The sequence below is a fragment of the Apteryx rowi genome, unplaced genomic scaffold, assembly GCF_003343035.1.
Source record: "Apteryx rowi isolate R43461 unplaced genomic scaffold, aptRow1 scaffold_9, whole genome shotgun sequence".
Classification (NCBI taxonomy): Eukaryota; Metazoa; Chordata; class Aves; order Apterygiformes; family Apterygidae; genus Apteryx; species Apteryx rowi.
In genome coordinates, this window is record NW_020451204.1 from 5418842 (window position 1) to 5436220 (window position 17379).

Genomic DNA, 17379 nt, shown 5'->3' on the forward strand with positions numbered 1-17379 from the left:
CCATCCTTTGGTTTCTCCTCCCGTGTGTTGCTGGCAGGCACGGTACGGCGCAGGGTGGTTGGTTATATTCAGTGTGTTCGAGCATCTGGCACGATAGCCACCAAGGTGTTGCCGCTGTCCTTAAGGGACTGTGCGGATCGGCCCGATTCATTCAGCATTTTTCCTTTCCCTAGGTACAAAGATGAGAGGTCTGATGCTGCCGTAAATGTGGTTCCTCAAACAGGCTCACCGTAGAAGTTCTCCTGGATAGGAGGGGAGAAGGTTAGCGCTGTCAGGCTTCGAGTTATTTGAATGTCAGAAAAGTTTAGCTGCGGTTCGAGCCGCTGTCACGTTTGTTGGGGATGAAGCCAAGATTGTGTGTGCAGGGGGCTGGCGAGAAGAAAGTTGTTTTTTCTCTTTTGTCTTAGTAGGAAATGTATGTTTTCCTTTCCAGCGATAGCATTGATGTCTTTGGCAATATTACATTTTCTTAGGGGAAAACAGAGGAAGGAAAGTTGCTTCCTAGCAGTGCTTCAGCAGGGGACAGCTACCGATGCTCAAGCGTGGATGAGCCCTTGTCTCTTAAATAGGGGTCTTCCCTTGCAGTAGTTCTGCAGGAACAGCTGAATTCTGAATTTTCTCCTATGGAAYGTGGTTCTGAGCCAAAAGGGTTTTAACGCTTGAGGCATCTTCAAAGCCGGTGTGCTGGATGCGCGGTGGTTTGCATAACTTGGCAGCGAGCACCTCCAGAAAAGCCATAGACTAAGCTCGAGAATTTCCTTCAGGACTGCGTGTCCTTTTGCCTTTTCCACTCTCCTGGGTTTGCTTATTTTCTTCTCTCTTTAGCCCAGCCCCGAGCTCCTTAGCAGATGGCTTCAGAATTGACTGTCCACAACTGGTGCCCCGTGTGCTCCTCAAACAGCTGCAAACCTTTCGTTGTGGTTCTTTAATCCGGGCAATGCGAGTGCAAATCAAAATGATTTTATTCCTGTGCATTTTCAGATGATCTGGGAGCTTTAGCAGGCACCGTGTTCAGGATGCTCTGATGGCCTGCCTAAAACTTATTTCCCGTTATGCTACTTTTTTCTTCCAGTCCTTGTTTCCAGAGATACTTTTCTCTCCTGCACTCTCATTTCCTAAAAATGGCCAGTGAATAAGTATTTCACAGTATATTTATCTATCAAGTGCCATTCATTCAAGTGGTGCCAAGAATGAGAAACCAGTAGATTGCTAGCTTTTCCACATCTGAATAAGCCCGTATAGCTGGAATCTAAAATAAACCCACGTGGACCCATGGTAAAGGACAACACGACTGCCGAGTTGTGACATCTGCTTGATCCTTCCCTTTAAAGTCCTCCCCTGTGGTTTAAAAGCTTTATATTAAACAGATAAAAACCCCAAGGAAGAGARAATAATAGAAAATACACTACAGGACTGGCTAGCAAGACAGAAATACATCACAGCCTTTTCTCAAAGTTRTGTTACTGAATGTCACAAATTCTGATTTGCTTCTTAATTCTGGAGTTAAATAATTCAAATGTGCCGAGTTTGCCGTTGGAACAGCCRATTTAGAAACACTCGGAGGAAGCACAACCCTTAACAGGCGGCGGCTGCCGGTTGTACTCCTCCCTGCTGAATCACGGAAATCAGTATCAAACGGCCTCTTTTGTGAACTGTGAAATTTTAAGGAATCCGTTGGCAGTATGAAAAGTGTTAAGTCCGCATTACCTGCCTGCCAGCGTGTTGCATTGCCTGGAAGTGCTCTCCTGCGTTCGGGATAAACGGGCTGTATTCCCGCTGGGAATACGTGGTTACCTTTGCTTCTATGCTAAGCGATGGGATGAAAGCRGGCGCAGCGGCTGCGGCACACTGTTTCGCCTCCTTAAGCCCCGGGAARGCAGTGCAATCCGCCTGCTCGCCGCCCAAGGGATGGGCTGCCTTACCCAGGTCACGCTCCGCGGGAACCGCAAGGCTGGTTTGGAGGTCCGAGAGCCAGGGCTGCTTCCGCTTGCCGTTTGCTTTTGCTGCGCAGCTGGAGTTGCAACAAATCTACCATTAAGACAGTAGGATTGTTTTCTAATTCGTCAGAAAAAATTGCATGCTCTAGCTTGATGCGAAGCAGGTTTTTRCTCTGAGAACACCTTCTGCCTCCCACCCTCCCTGCCGTGGTTGGGTCCCCGAGCCCCCCTGGGCAGGGCAGACAGCCTTGGGGTCTTCTGCTCGTGTGCCCTAGCCCCAAAGCRGGGGCTGCCCATGTGCGCGGGACAAGGGCTGCGCTCAGTCCCACCCTGTGTCCCTCAGACCACACAGCTGGACCATGCCACCAAGCAGAAAGAGAAGGGATTACGGCAGCTAAACCCTCTCCTTTCTGAAGGCTGGGCAGGGGCAAGGCAAGCGGAGCCTCCCTATTGCCAGCCATCAGCAGTCTCCGTTGGCCCATCCATGGAGAAGTCTCCTGCATCGTATCTTCCTTCTTGCAACGGAGGTGGGTGTCCTACCTCCAGTCCTAGCTGGTTTAAAATGAGAGGAGCAACCCTTAGCTCTTACCTGTAGGGCCCTTTAAATAAGGTCTTGATTTACCCCGATTTTCTGATGTGGATGCAACAATGAATTCCTCCTGCTCTGAGCTTGCCATGTTGCTTATATTCAAAGTTTAATAGGGAGCCTTCAGAAAAATATAACCCTATTTACACTGCGTAAAGCCAATTGGATTTTGGTTAACTTAATTTCTGAGTGGTTACAGTTCACTAACAATGTAGGTGTGCTACAGAGGCAATGCACAGGGGGGGACTTTTTATTTTAAACCATGCAAGCTTTTCTTTTATTCATGTCATTCAGGCAGCCTCCTGATAATTCGCATTTCCAGCTTTCATAATGTGTTGTTCCACCAGTGTTTTTTCGCCCTCCCTATTGTACACTCGCAAATCATACTCACTAATTTCTGAAAGCTTTTCATTTCTCTCTATAGGTTGTTGTTTCGTAACATTTTATACAAGAAAAGCTGCTCTTGAGGCACAGAATGCACTGCACAATATTAAAACTTTACCTGGGGTGAGTACCTTTCCTTTTTGATCCTAATTATTTTACCGCCGGAAAAAATAGCCCTTTGGCTCGAGATGCTCGTTAGTGCCCCAGATGACCTTGGTCTCATCGAGGGAGGGTGGCTCACCTGATGGTCTGTGGTGTGAGTGTGCCAGCCCGGTAGCAATGACGCTAGCTCTAAAAACAGTTGCTTTTCTCTAGACCGTCCCTTGGCTGGAAACAGGGCTGGTTGCTGCCAAATAAAGGTAGAGTCGATTTAAAAAATAAGAGAGGGGGGAAGGAGTGGGGGGAAAAAAACATAGGATGGAAAAACACTCCACCACTGTTTTTTCTATTTTCAAAACGGGAGAGAGGAGGAAAATGCAAAATAGCAGCCGACTTTGTTAAACGCGGCTTTTGCCGACGCGGTTTCCGAAGGGCAGCTTGCGTTTGCTGCCCGCGGAGGTGCCGCGGAGCGAAGCCCCTGCGGAGCTGCCGCCGCCGCCGGGCCGCGCTGCTCCCTCCTGCCACCTTGCACAAAGACGTTGCTCCGAAATCTCCTGATGTTTTAATTTGTTCTGCTGGATGCGGCCGAGTGTTTTTGTGGGGAAACATTTCCTCCAGGCGCTCTTGGGAGAGAGCTTGACCTGCCCAGCGGGCAATGCCGGGGCAGGCGCCTTCCCGAGCTCCCCAACGGCGGGGGCAAAGCTGCCGCCGCTCTGCCCTGCGCCCCGAGCGGGGCCCCGGTTTTACCTCCGCTTCGTTAGAGCTAGCGAGCACGGAGCAGGAAAAGAGAGTGCGATGCCTTTTTAATTTTTTTTTTATACAAAACTCAAAAACAGAATATTTTTTAATGCTGCCTCTAGGTCTTTAGCCTTTACAATTTATCTTTTCCTGACCGTGAGTTGCAAACTTTTCTTTTAAGGAAACGTGGAAATGACATTCCCGTGACTCTGGGGCCCAGGCTTTAAAAATACTCCGGATACTCCACGAGTTGTTAAGATTTTATTTTGATATAAGTTGTTCCACCTAAGTCTCAAAGAGACGTCTCCAATAAAGAGCAACAACTCAAATGCAGATTAACTTTGCAAAAAGCCCAGCGTACGTTGTATAACTGAGTCTATATTTTGCACGGGCTGTATGCTGACATTCAGCATATATGAAGATCCTGTTACGATGCATCTGCGTAGTCCCAAAATAACTCCCTTTAGGCGCTCTTTAAAGTTGGGGCATGCGTCTTGAAAACACTTCGCTTCAGCAGGATTCTCCTGATACGGATTTTACTGATTCCTGTGTTGCTAGGTCTGGCCCGCTAGGCCATTTCCAGTGAACCAGCAGGAATGAGTAGTGGATAGGCCCATGCACGAAACAGTCTCTACGAGCAGACAGGAGTGATCTTTTATCAGCTTGACAACAAGGGATGAATTCGGATCGGGTTTCTTTAGGCATCGAGTGTCAGAACGATAATATGGAGCCTAGGAGGTCTCCTGGAGATAAAAAAAATCTGTGCATTCCACTTTTACTGTCATATAACCACGCTGCAGATAAGGTGCATTCCTCAAATAGCCCTGGGGAAAAAAAATCACAGGGGAAGGCAGGTGGTTCATTAGTTTAACGAAATATGATGGAGGCCGGGGCGGGGTTGCAGCAGGGGATGAAGCGTGGCTGGACCTTCCCTGCCCTTTCCCTGCTGCCGAAAGGCGGAGAGGAACACCRCTACCCCAGGGCTAGATTCATAGCCAGGTTGGTTCTGGTCTTTGTCACTTCGTTGCTTAAATGAAGACCTGCTCCATGTGGCTCAGTACGTAGGTTTGGGATCAGCACTTGTGAAGCCCAAAAAAGTGCTCGTGGAGCGTGAGGTCCATCCGCCAGCCAAGGCTGCATGTTCGCTCTAACGTAGGTGGGTATTTGAGCCAAGCCAAGCTCTGTTGTTATATCTGCTTTTTGGGTGGACCTCACCCTTAACAGAGACATGGAAACGCGAACGCTTTGTCTGCTCCTTTGAGCCGCAGCCTTTTAGTGGACACGAAGAAAATAAAACCAGACATAAATGATTAATGCAGACTCTTGGAAGAAAATATTGCAGGGTGCCTTGCTGTTTGATTACAAGCCTTGGAATTAGTCAACATTTCCATAATTCTAAACCAATATACACCTGTTTTCCCACTGTGATGTGAAGGCACAACTTAATTTAACAGAAACCCCGCTGTGCTAAATCTCTCATTAAATACCAAGCCAGTTCTGTAATTTAAAGTTGCAGCACCACTATTTTAACCGAATTGCCTTTGTATTATGAAATTAATAAGAAGTTAATGATGCACTTTGCTGTATTCCCTCAGATTTTTTTCGCAGCAACAACAACAAAAAAGAAAGATAAAGAAGAAAAATATGTCACCAGCTGACATCTCAAGGCTTTTTTGGTTTTAATCATTTTCCTGAGGATAAAATTCATTTAAAAGAGTTTTTTTTAATTTTTAAAAACTTTCAGCCTAAGTAGGATCAAACATCTTCTTTCTACTCCTGATTTGTATAATCTCTCTGTTTGTCCTAAAGTTCCTTGTCATATAATGGAGCTTTTATCTTCCCCCCTAAATGTATTTAGATATCACTTGTTATGGTAACATTTCTGCGAGGTGGAGAAACATAGTGTTTGAGAAAGGCAGGCTGATATATGATGCATGTCAACAAAAAGGAACAGTTCTCTTTTGGTACTGGCGTCAGGAGCAGCCATTCTGTCTTATAAACGAACAACCCGAATTTCTGGATGTTATTTCCAATACAACATTCAAGTGGCTCTAGCTCATAGGGGCACGGTTTGTAATATTTCAAGTTACAGTAATTTTTTTCCAGCATGAAAGTTGCTTTGGATTTTGTTTTTAAAAGCAGAGGGGAGAAAAGGAAGAATCTTGGTTTGAATGTAAYGGTGATCATAGGACAAGGTGCAGGACTGAGACCTTACCCACTCTCGTCTTCATCAAGAATCTCATGGCTTTGTTAGAGGTGTTTAACTTCCAGTCCCTAAACAAAATCACCTGATAAATTCCTCCCATCTCAATTTATTCTGYACCTTTAGTTAGGTGTAACAATTTTAGTTTCTTCTGTGTCCTAATTTGCTGTTTAGTCAGAATTGTTTTTTAGACAGGGGCCAAACCTTGACGATTTGTATGTGGGACTGCTCTCAGCCATGTCCCGTAGCACTGACAGACATTTTTTGTTTGTTTTACCTTTAACATATATGTTAGTTTAAAAACAGAATCTGCTCTGCTTTGCTCATGTAAAAAAAAATGGTGAGTTTGCTAAGATTTGCTGGCAAAAGTTATCTGTAGATAGATATCTCAAGGACTATTTTTTGTTCTGTTCTTAAAGCTCAATATCTGAATAAATGCGCATTTCTCATGCAGAAGCAAGTTGAAATCAGGAATCTGCTGGAATCTATTTGCAAAACCTAGACCTGAATATCTTTAGATTCTTTATTTTAGATTTGAAGTTAGATTCATTTGACATGGCAATGATCATTTCTTGTCCATATATATATTTTTTGCATATATCCTTATAGCTAAGGCTATCACAAAAATAATTAATATTCAGCCCTGATTTAAGTCCCATCACATTTAACTAGTCTCAGTTAACACTAGTCTTAGTGTTTTACCTGGTTCTTACTTCAAGTGTGATAGACATATTCCAAGCAGCAGCGAGTCCTTTGTACTGAAATCCTGGTGTGGAATTAGGACATTAGCTATATGAACCAACTTAATTACGGGTGTATCAATGGAGAAATACAGTTTTGAGAAAGCACTTAAAATTTTAACAGCGTGGAGGAATTTGTGGACTCTTACTGTCTTGTAAAATATTAATGGCCTCCTCTTTGCCAGATGTTGTCAAGGAGAAAATTTTCAATTTTTACATTGTAAGAATCACCGCTGGTTTTATTAAATGCCATTTACATGATAGGGAAACACGACTGCCTTAGAGGGATTTTCTCYTTAAGGATGCTCTGCTAGCTGGTAAGAAACCTCAGGTCGTGTTTGGGGTGTAGATTATGCCAAAATGTTTTTAAAGAGGAGCGTAGATTATTGTTCTGTTTTGGTGCCCTTTCAGAAGGTGGTTTCCTCTGCCCTCCAACAAGCTGAGGAGATAAACCCTTTTGCTGAATTTGGACAGGATATCTGGGTTTCAGATATGAATTTGAGATGAGACCGAAGCCTCCTAAGTTTAGAGAAGATCAACTGTAAAGATTTTGTTTGGCTCTATCTCCGCTTCCTGATAAAATCCTGAAGCAAACACCAAATATATTTCTGCTCTCCTCTTTCCATCATGCTCCTTTCTAATGAATATCTTTGCACACTCCTTTCTGGAATAGCATTTTAATATCCAGTGTGCTTCTCTGCTTTAAGCCTTATGTGTTGTCAGTACTGTGTGAACATTAGGTAAAAATTACCTGTAATAAAAAGGTAATCATCCACTATGACTTGAATAATAGCCTGAATATGGGATATCAGTGACTTTGAGAGATTTTGACAAACTGAAAGGGAATTCAAACAGCAATTAAATTAGTTAAGGGATTGGACTGATTGATTTATGATGACAAATGAAACTAATTCAGTACCCATATAGCATGGCCAAGTTAATGACGGATCAGAAAAGTCTAGAACTGCTTGAAGGATAAAAATAACCAGCTGGGGAAGTGGAGAATTCCCAGTGAGTTTCTATTCCTAGCAGCTGGGCTACACAGCATTGAATGAAGTTGAGAAAGTGAATCTGGCCCATTACTTGCTTTAAGATACTCTTCAAATGCAGCAACTTAATGATACATTTTGTTCAGCTCAGAAGTTCTTTTTTATTATACAAATACGCCACTCCCGCCTCTGCCTCTCAAAAAAGAAGTTGCATTGACATTGCCAATTAAATGAAAAATTAGTATATGCCCAAAATTCAAATGCCTTGATAGAAAGATTATGTTTGCATTTATCATTACTCTGAAACACGGGATGCATCACCAGCCCTGAATTCAATATTGCATAAAACTGTAAAAAGTGACAAAGTGACTTAGGAGCCTAATGAAATCTGTGCAAGTAGCTGAACTTGCAGCTTAATGGCAAAATGATGTATGTTGTGCAGGCATAGGGAGAGGGGCATATTCGCTTAGTGAAAATAGCTTCTCTAAGTTAAGCAAAACATTTCAGTCACAATTACATTGTCCCTTTTTATTAATGAAAGTTGGGGGCCAGATTCATCTTCTCTTACTGCCTGATCACAGAATCACAAAATTTTTGAGGTTGGAATGAAGCTCTGGAGATCCTCTGATGCAACCCACTGGCTCAAACAGGGTCTCCTAGAGCAGGTTTCCCCAGACCATGTCCAGTTGGGATTTGAATATCTCCAAGGATGGAGACTCCACAACCTCTCTGGGCAACCTGTTCCAGTGCTCTGTCACCCTCACAGTAAAGAAGTTTTTCCTCATATTTAGATGGAACTTCCTGTGTTTCAGTTTGTGCCTGTTGCTTCTCGTCCTGTTGCTGGGCACCACTGAAAAGAGTCTGGCTCGATCTTCTTCACACACCCCCGTTAGATATTTATACACACAGATATGATCCCCTCGGAGCCTTCTCTTCTCCAGGCGGAACAGGCCCAGCTCTCTCAGCCTTTCCTCATATGAGAGATGCTCCAGTCCCCTAATCATCTTCGTAGCCCTCTGCTGGACACAGCACTCCAGATGTGGCCTCACCAGGGCTGAGTAGAGGGGGAGGATCACCTCCCTTGACCTGCTGGCAGCGCTCTGCCTAATGCACCCCAGGATACCGTTGGCCTTCTTGGCCACAAGGGCACATTGCAGGCTCATGGTCAACTTCTTATCCAGCAGGACACCCGAGTGTTTCTTTGCAAAGGTGTTCTCCATCTGGTGGGCCCCCAACCTGTACTGGTGCACGGGGTTTTTGCTCCCCAGGTGCAGGACCCTGCACTTGCCTTTGTTGAACTTCCTGAGGTTCCTCTCTGCCCCTTTCTCCAGCCTGTTGAGCTCCCTCTGAAAGGCGGCACAACCTTCTGGTGTATTACCCACTCCTCCCAGTTTTGTATCATCTGTGAACTTGATGAGGGTGCACTCAGTCCCATCATCCAGCTCATTAAAGGAGAGGTTAAACAGTTTTGTATCCAGTACAGACCCCTGGGGTACATCACTAGTGACTGGCCTCCACCTGGACTTCACAACCCTCTGAGCCCAGCAGTTCAGCCTGTTTTCAGTCCACCTCACTGTCCACCTATATGGCTCATACTTCATCAGCTTGCCTATGAGGATGTTATGGGAGACAGTCTCAAAAGCCTTGCTAAAGCCAACGTAAACAACATCCACCGCTCTCCCCTCATCCACCAAGCCAGTCATCTCATCCGTCATGTCATTAGGATAGTTGTCTGGGATGCAGGAGAAAAGAGTTCACTTTCTCTCCAGCTTATTTGCTGTAAGGGTGTGACTTTAATTCCCCTAACAGTGCCTCACTGCTGGACTGCTCAGTTGAGACTGGGGGTCACCGTTTCTCCTCTTGATGCTGTTCCACTGTGTGTGAAAGTATTAAACTGTCGTGGGATTGAGAGAAAGCAAATGAAGACACTTGGTTGCCTAGTACTGAAAGCAGTGATTCAAGAATTGCGATATCTGGATGTGAGTTCATGCTCCAGTAAGTATTTTTATTATTTGGAAAAGCTTAAAAAGCTTGGAAGACGCTCCCCCAAAATAGGGAAGTGCATACAGTAATATTCTGGCAAGAAGACCCATCGGCTTGAATCACTGGGGAAAGGAGACTACACCTTGGTCTGCCRTACTCCAGCAGGGTGATGCCACAACCTAGTCCCTGGGGTATGTCAAGAAGACACCGAGCTGCGCAGCATATAGGCATCAGGAAGCTGTTTCAGATCCTGGGTGTTCATCCCAGAGGGTTGTTTTTGCGTGGTGTAGTAGATCTGCTGAGAAGCAAGGGCACATTAGCCCAGCTGCAAATGCAGTTAGATGCAAGCTAGCGTTTTTAGATTGCTCTTTTGGAGTAGTTCAGGATTTTCTGCACAGCTCTGCAGTATAATAATACTGGGATGGAAGCTAARTAATGCAAAATACTGGCTTAACCTGAGAAAGTTTTCCTGATGTGAAACCCATCACCAAAAGGCCAAACTGCTCTAACATGTGATGCTGTACTTTACTTCCAATTTCCATAATTCCAGAGAGTTGAGGTCAACACTTCCCAAAATGCCTCAAGATTTTTATGTCCAGCTTGGAACATCTTAACCTGCTTTTCAGAAAGGTTCAGTTATCTRTTCACGGAAAATCAAGCTGGGTACCCAAAAATCATTGGCTGTTTGCAGAGCCTTCTTCTGTGCACTTAAGAATGGGAAAGTCTGAGCAAAATTGAAAGGTCCTCTAGGGTATTGCAATGCTCACTGAGATTTAGGCGGGACGTTTAGCTAGAGCTAATAGCTGAGCCACTCTCTTAAACAGCTATTTATCTTYCTGCTGGTGTTAGCTGTTTTCTGTTAGCCAGAACAGAAAGTACAGGTGCTTCAGTCAGCCTCATTAGCACCATGACACAAGCTATTAAAATTGCCTTGATAATGAAAAAAATAGTTCAGGGAGCCTTCCTAGCTGTCTGATGACTTCTACGCGTAGGGAAATTAGAAAGGCAAATCATAAACAATGTCGCAGGCGTCAAGGGGTAACGTTGTTAGAGATGCCCTTGGATGCCATTTACCTGCCTCGGGAGCAGCGTTCGGTTCCCATGGCTCTGAGTTATGTTGTGACTAAAGAGCCGGGGCTTCGTGACATGTTCTAACGGAGATGTTTTGCTCAGCATCCTTCTGTGAGTGCCCAACCCCGCGAGCTGTCCAGCTTCTTTCAACGATCTGGGCTCAATGTGTTGCCATCCAAGGGATGAGACATTGTCTCATCTCATGCTTGTGCTTCCATGGTGGGGCCTCACGTTGAGGAATCCTTTGCTAGTTTTTTCCCATCTCAAGCGGGTTTAGAAGCGCTGTGCTGTTCTATATGCCAAACAGGGGACCAGAGAGAAAACATAAGCTCTGTCCTCTTTGCGCTGTTAGAAATCCCAGGATACTTCCTGGAAAACTGGGTGAAACTGGGTGGCTTGACTGCATCTCCTGCTCTAATAGCACACTTTGGGCAATCGCATGTTTTCTAATTAAAAATAATGTTGCAGACCCAGAAAGATAACTGATTTTTCACTTATTCTCCTAAGAAAAATTATCATCTTCATCAGTTTAGTTGGACGAGCTGCTGCTTTGGCTACTCTTGTCCTGGGGTGTGCAGCAAGCGGTCCTTTTTCCTTTTTCCAGCAGCGTCTCTGGACCTGCATTCTGGCAAGCGCTCAGGGATTCGTCCAGGTGCAAGCACCTCTTTGCTGTAGAGTCATTTCACATCGGAAACCTTCTGGGGCATAAAAACATGCTGTGAATTCCCACCCTGAAAAGTTAAGGAAGAGACAACCCTTAGTTGCAGAGGCTGTATTTCAGGACAAAAACAGAATTTTGTTTAACACCAGCGTTTCATTGTCGGGCTGCCTCCTCCCCTGATCTAAAACGGTGCAGCTCTGTTGAAAGCAACTGGAGTTTGCAGAGGACTGAGGATCTGCGCTGCGGTGGTGGCCTGTCAGTGCAGCAAGCTATCACCACCCTCTAGAAGCAGAGAGTAAATATCATTAAAGTGCTAAATACCTTTCAACTGGAAAAGCAGGATGAGAATGGGCAAGGCTAATGTTTACCTTACATTTAGAACTGTACATCATTTTACTTGCAGCTTTCCTAAAAGCAGTAATGGTTTTGCTCCTCAGTGAGCTCTGAGTACCTTCAGGAGTGGAGAGAAGCAGTCGTTGAGAACATGCCACCATAACTGCGTTTATTAATGAAAGCCTATCTTTATAGTATTGTGCTAGGGCAATTAAAAAGGCAAAAACTGCAAAAGAAAAAAAAAAGGGACTAAACAGAGTCCTGAGCGGTGATAAACAAAATGTAGTTTCCTTTGTGGTTGATTTTTATCCAGCTGCAGCCAAATATCAAAGTGATATCAAAGGAAAGCTACCCATTAATTAATTCAGGCTGGCTTCACAAAGCGAGCCGGAGCTTTTGCTGATATCTGATTCCGACAACTTCCTAATCTTCGCGGGTTGTCATTAAGAGTGGCGTTAAAGCAGCTTGCAGTCAATGTGGCTCTCGCCCCACCGTAGCTCCAAGATGGGCTATCTCTCATCGCCGGAGGGCACACGGGACGCTCAAGCGAGGGTTAGAATAAGTAACTTCTCTTTTTTGCAAATGGAATTTATACTGTATCAGGGGATCTCGTGAATACATTGCCTCTGCCATTCATACCAGGATCGCTCGCTCACCCAGGTCCGCTTGCAACCGTTACAAGAGCCTGTTGCAGCAAGTGGAAATTTTCTTCTGAAGGAGAAATAGAGGAAAAAGAGAAAGAAAAGAAGGCGCCTCACGTTTGAAAGGAATAATTGCAAGTCTGTAGCGATCTTTTTAAGTGTGAGTAGAGCCTTATCATTGATTTAAAGATAGAGAACATGAGATTCTGAGTTACAGAAAATAAGATTGGGAAAAAATAAGACGCTAATCAGAGGATAAGATTAGTTTTTAACTAAGACCTGAAAGCCCTGTGCCTCCAGAAGCAAAGCCTGTAATTCYGCTGTGAGAATAAGCAAAACACGCTGGTGCTCCTTGATCTTACAGCACCCGTCCGTGGGGTCTCAGCCTCGTGCTGAGCTCCCAGGTACGCGATACCTGGATATTTCCATTCAGCCGCGAATGCCGCGAATGATTGAATGCAGTTTGTGCTTTGTGTTCCAGACCATCACTTGAGCAAGCACCCACCAGACAGCGACTAATGTTATTTTGTGGCCGATTCATGGCAATACCTTAGAGGAAAATGTGCTGTGTTATTATACAGTGTGCTCATTTCAAATATTGCGAGGCGAAGGGAGAGGATGCCGTTCCGGGGCTTCCTAGCCAGGCAGCCACGGCAGCGTGGATGGCGACGGTGTGTTTCTTTCCTCCAGGGCCAAGTGTTTGTACTGCCCAAATGCCAGTGACAAATGTGAATTGTTTTTGATTGTACACAGAATTGAGGATTTACAGTCATAAGAGGTGGAATAGAACTTAGATCAAGTATCAGGGAAAACAGTATCCCTCCAATTAGAATAATCTTCTAAAGGAAACAAAGTTAAATCCCACTCCTTAGGGGCATTTGGGGTAGGAAAGAATTAGAAAATATGTGACAGGCCATAATCCTGTATTGGCATTAAGTCATTTGAGATGAGCTAATGGATTTTTTCATCTCTCATTGCTACAATTGCTAAGTGAAGGAAATTGCTATGCTTGTCTGAGTATAGAATCCTCTTATTTGTCTATACAGAAATATATGATTAACCAAAAAGAAAGATGTTGGTAAGAGTTACAGTCGGGTTAAATGCTTTGCTCATTTKCTTCTGTTCAGGAGGCTTTGCAGGGTTGCTCGGGTGGACATGTCCTTTGCCACTTGGGACTGTGTCCATTTTGCAAAGGATGACATGGATCTATCCTAGTTTAAAGGCATCACCATAGCTAGCAGCTCTCATGTCTGGCACTTGTCTTCCTCCCTGTTGACAGGACAGCCAAAAATAGAGCATTTTTCTGCATCCATACCGTCTTCCCCTGTGCTTTCCTTCCCCTGCGCCAGCTTCACGGAAGTTGCGACAGCTGTCAAGCTGCATTAGCCCAGTTCAGAAAAAATAGCGTACACCGAGAAACTGGGAGTTGGAGGCATCCCAGTGCTAGCAATGCTACCTTTGGAGCAGGTGGGATGAATGATGTGGGAGCTTTTAGCTCCATTTGGTTTATGAGGGGACCCTCCTGATAACGCTCCTCGTCCTCGAGCTGTTCTACCTGAAGCCATCTTTGCAGAGAGCTTGCTTTGACCTTTGGGCCAGCGGCGCATGAAGATGTTACTCTTGGAGCACAAGGCAGAGAAAACTGCTAACTGAGTGGGAAAGCAACGTAAAGAATAAGTAAGAGAAGGTAGCTTTGCACAGGATGGCGTTTATGAAGCACGTTGGTGGTTTTTTCAAGGGAATCAGGGGGCTCAGTCTCAGGGAAAATGCTCCAAGGTTCATCTTTGGGTTCAGATGCTAATATGGAGCTTTGCAAATAGGTGGAGGCAGGTTGATTTTGGCTCTGTTGTTCCTGCTACTGTCCCTTTTATTAAAGAAAGCTTAATCTCGCTCTCTAAATACCACAGCCAGTTGGAAGAGATTCTTTAAAAATATATGATTCTGCTAATATTGCCCATTTAATTTGTTCATTCAGCTTCCTAAGCACCTATCGGGGGAAATATTTAAATCCATTAGATTTTCTTGAGATTAGCACTGTGAATGTATGCTGCATGTTTAATATGAGTAGAAAGTACTCATATACTTCCTCATCCCAAAAGAAAGCCCTGGCAAGCTACATTAGCTACAGAGATGCTAAAAAAAAGAGAGAAGAGAATGATTTGTATAGTTAAAAATTGCGCAGTTACTTACTACAGTGCTCTTACTGCTGTTTGTAACTGTATATCGACACATCTGGATGCTCCTATATTCACATGGACAGTGTATATTCATGTGTGTTTGTGGTCTGAGGCTGCAGTAACATTCTGTCTTCAGCGATGAATCAAATATCTGGCTATCATCTTTTTCGTTCTGTCTCCACAGCCAGTTTATTTTGCCACTGCAGAGTATTGGCATAGCATTGAGAGCTTTTATTTGGATGCCGATACTGGATAGCTGTGGAAAATGTCTATACTTCGGCTCACAGAGAGCTTAAATAAAATCTATGAGCTGTATCCTCACTTGGCATAAAACGTTACGGCCCCACCGGCTTGACAATAAAACCGTGCTGATTTACCCCAGGTGATCTCAGTCCGGAGAGTAAGATTTTTGATATCTTCATTTGCAGCCCCCTTTCTACCTAAATGCTCTGGCCATTCCCTGCAATATTTAAATAGGCATGCATGTTGACAAGTAGTTTGGGGCTCGTGTCTGACCTTTCATGAAATCTGGATTAGTCTGTGTTTGGAAACAGGGAGAAATTTGACTGACGGGCTGCTGGAGACAAGGGAATTGTGAATAAAGAAATGCAGGCTGGGCTCAGAGCGACTCTGTGCCTTTTCTAAGCGAAAACTGCAGCAGCCCCCTATCAGCAGTGCCAACTCTTCCTATGAATTGTATCCTTCGCTCTAATTTAAAAGGTAGAATTTCAATAGAAGTTATAATTTGAATGCTTTTTTGGCTTATTTTAGACTTACCTCAATCACACTCTTTAACTATAAGATGTTCTCGCTGTTGCATTGAAATGCAAATATGAAGGCTTTCCGACGAGAACTTTAAAAAAGCTTCGTATAAAAAAAAAATCCCATACCCTTGAATTTGAGTTTTGTGCCAAATAATAGACTCTAGTTTCTGTCAGAAGAGGAGACCAAGTGCGTTGCTGGAACAAGGTGACCTCCTCTTCCACAGAAAGAAGCGGGCAGAAGAGGGGCTTAGCAAATGCAGGGAGAAAAATCTGTGATGTAAAGCTGAGGGAGTGGTTGAGGATGGTTGCTTTCGTATTGAATGAAAGCCAAAAATGGAGAGGATACCTGGAGATGAGATGATGCTGACAAAGAAACGAGGGAGCCCTGACTAGCCTGTCTTGCCGTTCTCAAACGTTGCGGTCCCTGGTCGTTCCCTTTAAAGGGTTGTTTCCTGAATTTCAGCTTGGCAAAGGTACAGGACGTTGCTGAGCAGCATCACATGATGTTTTCCCAGAGTATAGTGTACAGAGGAGACGGTACATGCAAGCCCAGAACAGAGTAAATCTTAAAATAAAACTTCTGCAAAACAAGCATTTAATATCCTGGTAGCGGTGCCCTGAGTCACAGCTGAGTTTTTTGTTTTGCCTTACAAAAGATGCTGCATATTTTTAAGTACCTTTCATTCAGACTGAATTTCCTCGCAGTCGTCTGTAGCCTCCCAGAGCATTTCTTTCATTTGGGTTTTGTTTGGGGCTTTGCAGGGGAGAAGGAGGTAGAGGAYTGCTTTGCTTTCTTGGCATCATCCTAGATGTTTGTGTGCGATCACAGCTCAGAAAGGGAGGTTGTTCACGAGGACCACGTTCGAACGTCAGCACTCCAAAATGGAGCCTGCAGCCCGAGTTATTTGAAGGGTTTCCATTTGGCTGTGGAAGAGGTTTTTTTAAGCTGGAAATTTCACAAGTCAAAATTGAAATCCTGTGGGAACATCATCTTTGGTCTTCAAAGATGCTGAAATCATAACCGAGAAGGGCAAACGTCCCTGAGCATGTCAGCAGGCACCAGTACTACCCAAGCCTCTGACACACGCTGGGAGAACAGAAGTGAAATAAGCTTTTCCAGATYGCTAAAGCAAGCACAAGACTCAAGTATTCCCATCCAGAGGTTGGGAGGTGGGAAGACTTTTCACAGAAGATGACGTAAGAGGTGCCAGGTTTGGGTTTGGCTCTGGTTCTGTTTTCCAAATGTTCACATGGGGGCTAGGGAGGAGTRCTGCCCTTTGGTTTTAAGGAAAAGTGCTCCTTTTGAGGTATCCTGTTGCCTTCTGGAAGGCATGCCAAAGATTGGATAGGGAATGGAAGAAAGTACGGCTTCAGAATATTGGAGTATCTCCAGTGAGACATAGGCTTGAGTGCTGGTGTCGTTCTGGGAAGCGAGTGCTGGCATCTGAAGTCTTGCTGGGCAGATCCATGCAGGGTAGCCCAAAGCTGTGCTAGCTGAGATCCCAAAAGCCTGACAGCTTTGCTGGTGTTTATCCCCTGCCGTATCGCTGCTTTAGGTTCTCACATTGCCTTTCTCAAGTTAGGTAGGGCTTGAGGGACTTGGCTTCAGGAGTATGGTAACTCGAGGTGAACCACCTGAAGTCCCTGTGTCTTGTTTCTCCCAGCTGCTTTCTTTCTGCTGAAAAGAGGTAGCTCCTAACCCTCATGTTGGGAGCGGAAATCAATTAGAGCATGAGGAGCTCAGGCCCCGCTGCAAGTTGTTCTGGTCTGCACGGAGAGACGACCCACCGCTGCACTGCGTTGTCCGCTCAGAAGCGTGGACGGTCATTTTGCTTCTCGCGGTTACCTCGAGCGGGTGTTAAAACTCGGTCAATTCGTGTCGTGGAGGCACTTTGTTACCTTTCGTCGCATTACCGTTTTATTGYGAAGGGAGAAACATGGGCACGCAAACGCCAATTGGCAAAATGTCAACAAAAGTTATTGCTGCTGCAGATGAGATGGATAACGCTTGCTGTTAAAATAATATCTGGTGTTTTGCTCAGATGTCTAATGGGTTTGCTTTTTAAGCATGGA

The 17379-nt window shown here is 44.7% G+C and overlaps 1 protein-coding gene across 9 annotated transcripts in view; it reads left to right on the plus strand.

Moving 5' to 3' along the window:
- The window catches only part of CELF2 (CUGBP Elav-like family member 2), a 342189-nt gene that overhangs the window by 250669 nt on the left and 74141 nt on the right, over positions 1 to 17379 (plus strand). For all 9 annotated transcript variants that reach the window (XM_026091227.1, XM_026091229.1, XM_026091224.1 and 6 more), the window contains one exon: positions 2948 to 3030. In XM_026091227.1, the coding sequence (XP_025947012.1) occupies positions 2948 to 3030 (83 nt within the window). The remainder of the gene's footprint in view (positions 1 to 2947; positions 3031 to 17379) is intronic.